The following is a 7,836-nucleotide window of genomic DNA, read 5'->3' as shown; positions in this document are numbered from 1 at the left end:
TCTTAACTTCCCCAATAGTTTGGAAGACAATGAGCATACTGAAAACTTTTTTTTTGAAAAAAATGTTTTTATTTAAGAAATAAAAAGTGTCCATTACAGTGGACTTCATAACACTGTACACATAAAACTGAATAAAAAATAAGTAAAAAAAGAGAAAAAAATGGAGGTAGTAACTACAGATGTCCACTGCGGAGGACAATTGTTTAACACTCTCCTATGATGGTAAAACATTGTTACATTACTTCAGAAAATTATTTTAAGTGTTTTTAAGAGATTCATAGAAAAAACAACAACAACATTTTAAATGTTAAATGCTTAACTAACTTGATTAAGCACTTACTTTTCTTCTTTCCATAAAATGTCCTTTTGGTGATGGCCACCATTTTCTTTGAAGAGGAAGAGGAAGTTCCCAAAACCCCACCCCCATACATGTGACACCATTTAAAAGCCCTAAATGTCCTCTTTAGAGAACAAAAGGAATTAGCTCAATAGAATGTATGGTGTGGGAGATATTCTGGTTTATAAAGGTCCTCTAGAGAGGACAAAATTGAACTGCTGGTAGTCAGGAGGATATATATATTTGAATATATAATACATTCATTTTGTTTTCCAAGTTATTTCACTGATACCTTAATTGGGTTATGGTTATTTGATTCTATCTTTACTGAATTATTGTTTGTATTTTTTTATTATTATTTTCTGAAATGTTTTTTGTATCCCTGTATGGTGTCCTTGAGTGCCAAGAAAGGCGCCTTTAAATAAAATGTATTATTATTAAATACACAATTAAATAACATATCTTATTAATGTTTTCAAAAATGAATTCATAGCTTTTTGGAAAAGAGCTCTTGCAGTTTTTTGGCACGTGGAACATAGCTTAATTTGTCATTATATAACTGTTTTGTCACCTGACCTTCTGGAACTGTAAGCCTGTTGGGTATCATGTAATATGACCAAACAACATCATCACACTGTGAACCAGAGGTCTGCCACATGGCGTTCTATGGGGCCAAGACTGGCTCATGACTAAGAGGACTAATGTCTGACCCCCCCAGATTATTTAGCTAATCTGACCTGATCAATGTTCTACACTGGTCATTGTTTGTTGGTTCTGGTGCTGTATCAAATAATGTGACTGCACAAGCCCCTCCCACAGGACCCAGAGTGGATGAGGTTGGTATAAAAGGCAGCCACTGTCAGTCTCTCTCAGACAGGAAGGCAGAGAAGCAACACTAATGAAGCTAGCAGTACTTTTCCTCACTGCTATTCAACAGTAAACCCTCTTCGCTGAACTTTGCAGCATCTCTCTCTCTATCTCGCACTCCCTCTATCTCTCTCTCTCAGCTCTTAGAAGCTTTCACTGCTTGTCACTGGTCTGCTGTGTTGTGTGGATCTCTGGACCAGAGGCTTGACTCTCATCATGTGGCTGCTGATGTTTGTGGCGTGGTCCTTGGCCTGTGCCGGGGGAACCTACTGGTACCTGTTATCGAAGCCGAGCCTGTTCTCTCTGGAGTCACTACGGCCCAAAGAGTCACTAGAACCGGACCAGGAGAAGAGGAACAGGCTGCTGCTGAAAGGTGAGTGACCCATACGTTTATATCTGCAACTGCACATTATGTGTCATGACAGAGAGGGAATGAGAGAGAAAAAGAAAAACTCATGTCTTTATCTCGAGAAGGGTTGACTATAGCAGTGACTAGCTTTTCACAGGCCTTCCTGAAAAAAGACGAGATTCAAGTTAATACACATAGTTAGTAGAGTACAAACCGTAGGGCCTAACTGGCTTTTGGTAAATCACAGAATAAAGGACTGTTGTTTTGTGCATAGTTCATTTTCAATTTCGACCGTTAAGCATTAAAACTTAAACACTTTCAGCTGGTGCATTAAACTCGTTTGGAAGTATTGCTAACACATCTTTATTGTCAACAAAGGTTTTAAATGCAGTTGTTCATTTTCAAAGGAAATACATGTATGTGTCATTTAATATTGACACCATCAGCACTGTCATTGGTTGTGTACAAAAGTACCTCAAAGGAGCTCCTCTGTTTATAATCGTATAAACCTTGCCCCATACCGGATAAGCAGTTGTGATTGGTTCCTGGGATTATGGTGGTTCCAATTGCCAGGACAATCAGTTAGAGCAAATTCAAATCATATCAGTATGGTAAACTGCAATCACAAGAGGCAAGCACACAAAAAGAAAAAGAGAGAGAAACATTTTCACCCTTTTCATCTTCCTTCTGGCTCAGACTAGCACCAATAGCCATTGCATAAGGCAAAGGATATAATGTAATAGGTCGCAACAGCCAAATTAGCCAATGTATTATTATGTAATTATTATTGTAATTTACAATAATAACAGATTAAATAAATAACCTGATTACTGGAATCCCACAAATCCGTTCATGGGAGTAGGATTGAGATTGTGACCTACCAGGCAAAGTGGCTGTTTGATGAAAACAAAGCTGCACAATTAAGGCCAAAGTTCATATTCTATTTACTCGTCAGTAGATTTTTTAAGGTTGTACTTTTACTGCTGTAACAACCTGCTATTATGTTGGAAAACATCACAAAAGCATAATTGACCAATTGTGTTTTGTTTCCAGATAATTTTTTGAGGGACTATTGACAATATCTAATCTTTTTACTGCAATTCCTCAGCTGCTTTAGACACTGTTATTGGTGCTGTATAAATGAATACGACAGCACAAACCTCTAGTTGGCGAAAAGCATGATAAAAACATCCTCGTTAACATTCTGTCTCTTAGTGAAATATTTTTTATTCTCATCACTGCTGTTTCTTCAACCTCTCTATTTGCTTACTGCAGCAAGTCAAATGAAATCTGACAGTAGTTCCTCTTTTTCTGAACTCTTCTTCATCTCTTTCTCAGCTCTTGGAGGCTTCTGCTGTGTGTCACTGGTCTGCTATGTGGGTCTCTGGATCAGAAGCTTGACCCTCATCATGAAGCTGCTGCTGTTTCTGGTGTCTGGGTCCTTGGCCTGTGCTGGGGGAACCTACTGGTACCTGTTTCTGAAGCCCAGCCCGTTCTCTCTGGAGTCACTGCGGCCCACAGAACCACTAGAAGTGGACCAGAAGAAGAGGAACAAGGTGCTGAAGAAAGGTGAGAGGTCAAATCTCCTATTTATGTGCCATGCATAAATTGCCATTTGAAAACCATAAGTGTTTACTGAATATGTACTGCATGTTCGTAGATCAAAAAGCACAGCTGTAAACGTAGCAAGACTCAGACTGGTTGTGAAGTCATACTATTTATCATCATAGTGTCAGTCATCTGCAAGGCCAACTGCAATTGCTCATGTGTCCTCTGTGTAGGTTTCAGTAGGGAGAGAATCCCTGAGAACCTGGATGCCATCATCATCGGCAGCGGTCTCGGAGGCCTGACTACGGCTGCTTGTATGGCCAAAAAGGGGAAGAGGGTGCTGGTTCTAGAGCAACATGACAATGCTGGTGGATGCTGCCACACCTTCACGGAGAAAGGCTTTGAATTTGATGTTGGTGAGTAGGCCTACTACTAGTGGGTTCCTGATCTGAATTGTACATTAACTATATGAACACATCATGCATAGCTAAACACCTAAACATCCAGTGGGGTTGCAGCTATAGAATCAACAGTCCAATCCACGTGTACGACCATGTAGTGTGTGGCCACTTAAACTTCCTCACTAGTCAGATATGGTCATGAGTTTAATGAATAATTAATTAATTTCAACAACTCATTAAATAGGAACAGTGTATGATCAGAGGAAGAAGGTCACTCACCTGTTGAAAGGAGATGGTGGTAGTCCTGTGATAGTGTGCAGGGAATCCCCTTTATAGGCACACCTCCACTAGTGTGGGTTAGTCAGTCAATCAGGTCAGCTGCTGCCACCTTCTGGCTGTCTTTGGGTACTACACGCTTTCCACACTTCTTTCTCTGTGCTCTTACGACATACTCAAGTGTGTGTTTATGTGTGTGTGTGTGTGTGTGTGTGTGTGTGTGTGTGTAGGCCTTCACTACGTTGGTCAGCTGCATGAGAACAGCCTGATGCGAATCGCCTTTGACCAAATCACAGAGGGTCAGCTGGAATTTGTGACCCTGCCCCAGCACTTTGACAATATCCACATTGGTCAGGGAGAGGAGCACCGCGAGTATAGCTTCTATACTGGGAAGACCGAGATGGAGGCCAACATGAAGAAGCAGTTCCCAGATGACACCAAGGCTGTTGAGGAGTTCTTCAGAGTCATGAAGGTATGACATGGAGGACACTGCAGTCAGGGAGGAGCAGTTGGATTGTAATGCACTTAAAGTGTATAGTGCATACATATTGAAGGCAATGTAAGTTTTTACTTATTATTCTTGTTGTTATTGATGTTGTAGGTCTCAGCCAGGAAGACCTTCTACCTGGGCCTCCTGAAGCTCATCCCTCGCTGGCTGGCCCTCTTCTTTCTCAAGTCCGGCATCGCTGACCGCTGCTCCTCCGTCTTCCGTCTGGCCACCACCGGCGTCACCACCTGGGCTGACCAGCTGACCAATAACAAGGACCTCCAGCTCATGTTCAACTACCTCTTCATTGGTGAGTATCTCCAGGTTATCTCCTACCCTACTATGGTCAGCAGAAGCAGCAGATCATCTTCGTATAGTTATTGTCACATTTGGCTCTTCAAGGCTAATAACCTTTGATCTCATCTCTCCCTCCTCTCTTTCACCCATAGGTGATCGCCCTAGAGACTGTAGCCTCTTCATGAATGCCCTCCTCATCCACCACTACAAGCGTGGAGCCTACTATCCTAGAGGGGGCGCCAGTGAGATCCCCTACCACATCAGCAACACCATCCGCAAGTATGGCGGTGAAGTGCTGGTGAGAGCTCCGGTCACTCGAATTCTGTTGGATAAAGATGGCGCTGCCTGTGGTGAGTACTGGTCTGGATTGAAAGATCTACTTTAAAATAGATCACTCAGAGCTTTCTCTAGTGTCTTGTTCTCTTATGACTCACTGAAAGTCAATTATTTGTTTATCTAACATGTTTTCTTATGATCTTATGTGAATGTCAAGGTGTGGCAGTGAGGAAGGGCCAAGAGGTAGTGGAGGTGAAAGCACCCATCGTAATCTCCAACTGTGGCCTCTTCAACACCTTCAAGTACTTGCTGCCTCCTCAGATTCAGATGAAACATGGTGAGTCATGTCAACTTACACAAGAAACAATTAGGGAAGACCATAGACACAACCATCATTCAGTATTATTGATTCCTTATTGACATTGTACCACACCAATTACTGACTCTAACACAAAAAGGGAAAGGGGGAAATTAGATTTCCAGTAGGTCGGATGGACCACTAGTTGTACATGTTATACACATGTTTGTATTTCGAAGATTTCTGTATAGACACACAACTGCAGAATGAGTGGCAGTTCAAGACACATTTCCCACACTGTAGGACAACAAAGTGAATCTTGAATAAAAACATCTCTTTTTTGAAACAAAGTGAACAGGAATGATTTATTTCTTCTGCAGATATCCAGACGCGTGCCCAAATGATGAAACCTGGCAAAGCTTGCGTGCTCCTCTTCTGTGGTTTCGATGCCACTGCTGAAGAGCTCGACATCACGCCAACCACTTTATGGCTCTTCAAGGAAAACGACATAGACAAATCGTGAGTACCTTGACCAGTGATTAGAAAAGTGTGGACACTTATGTCAAAAGTGAAGCCACCAGAAAAAAAACTAAAGAATGGAAGAGATTGAACCAAAATGTGCTCATTTCATCGACAGACTTGAGCTTTAATTTGTCACACAAATTGAATGTAAAGAAATTAACTGGAATTGAATTGAACCAGAATGAACTAAATGAAACTGGATTGACCTGTATTGAACTTTGTCTCAGGATGGATAAATTCTTTGCTATGAGCAGAGATGAGGCCCCTGACAATGTTCCCATGGTGTTCATCACCTTCCCATCTGCTAAAGACACCTCCTCACAGATCAGACACCCAGGTGAGATTGCCCAGAACATATTCACCAATTATTAAGGACCCACTGCTGAAATAAATTTTATTTACATCTAATACAAGCTTCCACATTCTTGTGATGCTAACTGTGCTGCTTATCTTGGTAGGTAAATCCTGTATGACTGTCCTGACCATGGTGAACTACGAGTGGTTCGAGGAGTGGAAGGACTCAACGGTTAGGAAGAGAGGAGACGACTACACAGAGTACAAGAACAGATTCGCTGACCACCTCTTTAACTGGGCCTGCGAGCATTTCCCTAAGATCAAAGACAAGGTGAGCAGGGGATGCATGGCAAGTACACAGTCTTTACAAACCATGAAGTAGGAAACTGAAAATACAAATTTTGGTTCTGCGAGTTATGAAAGGAATTTTAACATGACTTTTAACAAGACAAGAGCTCCAATGATAGATCACTTGGAGGACACAATAGATAGAACAGATACAGTATATTCACCATCCTTTACATTGGGCATTTCTTTTCATCCTCCTTTCATGAGGAGTTTTTTTCCAGGTCAGCATCACAACCATAGAGAATAATTATCATTCCCATTTCTGTGTTTCTGTCTGTCACCCCATTCAGGTGGTGTACCAGGAGATAGCCACACCACTCTCCAATGAGCACTACCTGAGAGCATTCAGGGGGGCCCCGTACTCTGGCGAGCACACCCTAGAACGCTTTGACCCAGTGTTAATGGCCAAGAACCGCTGTGACACGCCCGTCAAAAACCTCTACATCACAGGTAAGGGAATGTCATTGTGAGTCTGTCTGTATTCATGAAAATGGATCTGTCTGTGCGTGAGTGTGTGAAAAATCTCCCTTTTGTCTGTATCTCTATGTATTTGCATTGGTGCTTTAAACTATTTATGTGTGTTTCAGGTCAGGACGTGTTCAGCTGTGGTATTGCAGGGGCCCTGCATGGCGGGCTGATCTGTGCCTCCACAGTGTTGGGCCACCTCCTCTACGTCGACCTCTTCATGATGAAGATTAAACTGAAGGGGGGCAGCATTTTACGCACTTTACAGAAACTGTTTTTCTAATTGAAGTCTTTCTGTTTTACTCTGACCACAGCTAGCAATAACATAGCTTGGTCATACAGTTTTGGACACAGTCCTGTTCCACCGATTTTTGTTCGGTGATTTCTTGCCCACTTGTCCACTGGTACACTTTTATGGACACACATCACAATTTGTGAACCTTTGTACATAGAGGACACTGCAAAAATCCATAGGGGGCGCAGCAACTGACTCATTTCAGTGTGCCATTACATGCTCATTACACAACTCAGAAGGTCAGATCCAAATGATCGCCACCTGCAGATATATTTGAACTTATTATTGAGACAGGACATATCCATGTTTAGAATTGTTTTCAAATATAGTTGTGTCTTCACATAATAATCCTACCTTGGATACCTACTTGCATATTTGTTAAGTCCTTGTCAACTCAATGTGCTGCATATTGGTGTGTAATAGAAGTGTGGTATAATTACACCATTTGCACTGAGGACAGACTGTTTGTGGAATTTTTTGTATTAACAGTAATTTGTTCTATGAGCAAACATTTGGATGGGATTTCTGAACTTTGAATCGGGTGTGATGCATGCAGTACCTGGTGTTGCACATGGCTTTTTGTCATCTAGTGCAAAAGAGGTTTGCAGACATAATTTGTGTTATGCATAATTTTAATGTGTTGTCCTGCATGTGTCAGTCATAATGTCATGCAAAATTTGAATTTTGTGGAATTTATGTATATATTATTTTTTCATGACAAAGAGATTATAATGTTGTTATTGCTAGTACAATGTACTCCATTAAAATGATGTTGC

The 7,836-nt window shown here is 41.4% G+C and overlaps 1 protein-coding gene across 1 annotated transcript; it reads left to right on the top strand.

Annotated features, from left to right (window-relative positions):
* Positions 1-2,962: 2,962 nt before the first annotated feature.
* LOC143138646 (inactive all-trans-retinol 13,14-reductase-like) lies at positions 2,963-7,048 on the top strand. Its single transcript, XM_076299070.1, has 11 exons — positions 2,963-3,122; positions 3,335-3,517; positions 4,009-4,250; positions 4,380-4,575; positions 4,715-4,912; positions 5,056-5,175; positions 5,517-5,655; positions 5,886-5,995; positions 6,117-6,283; positions 6,591-6,750; positions 6,888-7,048. The coding sequence occupies exons 1-11, from the start codon at positions 2,963-2,965 to the stop codon at positions 7,046-7,048; spliced, it is 1,836 nt and encodes a 611-aa protein (XP_076155185.1).
* Positions 7,049-7,836: the final 788 nt, after the last annotated feature.

This window comes from Alosa pseudoharengus, unplaced genomic scaffold (genome assembly GCF_046254945.1).
Source record: "Alosa pseudoharengus isolate Yale_2024_CS ecotype anadromous, Long Island Sound unplaced genomic scaffold, YU_APseudo_1.1 YU_APseudo_1.1_scf_21, whole genome shotgun sequence".
Taxonomy (NCBI): domain Eukaryota; kingdom Metazoa; phylum Chordata; class Actinopteri; order Clupeiformes; family Clupeidae; genus Alosa; species Alosa pseudoharengus.
This window is presented reverse-complemented; position numbering and strand designations above follow the sequence as displayed.

What these genes read in the sequence shown, in the direction of transcription:
- LOC143138646 (XM_076299070.1), top strand. Translation starts at nt 2,963, where the DNA reads ATGAAGCTGCTGCTGTTTCTGGTGTCTGGGTCCTTGGCCTGTGCTGGG. An exon ending in TCAGATTCAGATGAAACATG is followed by an intron (nt 5,176 to 5,516) that starts GTGAGTCATGTC and finishes TTTCTTCTGCAG; the next exon opens with ATATCCAGACGCGTGCCCAA. An exon ending in TCCCTAAGATCAAAGACAAG is followed by an intron (nt 6,284 to 6,590) that starts GTGAGCAGGGGA and finishes CACCCCATTCAG; the next exon opens with GTGGTGTACCAGGAGATAGC.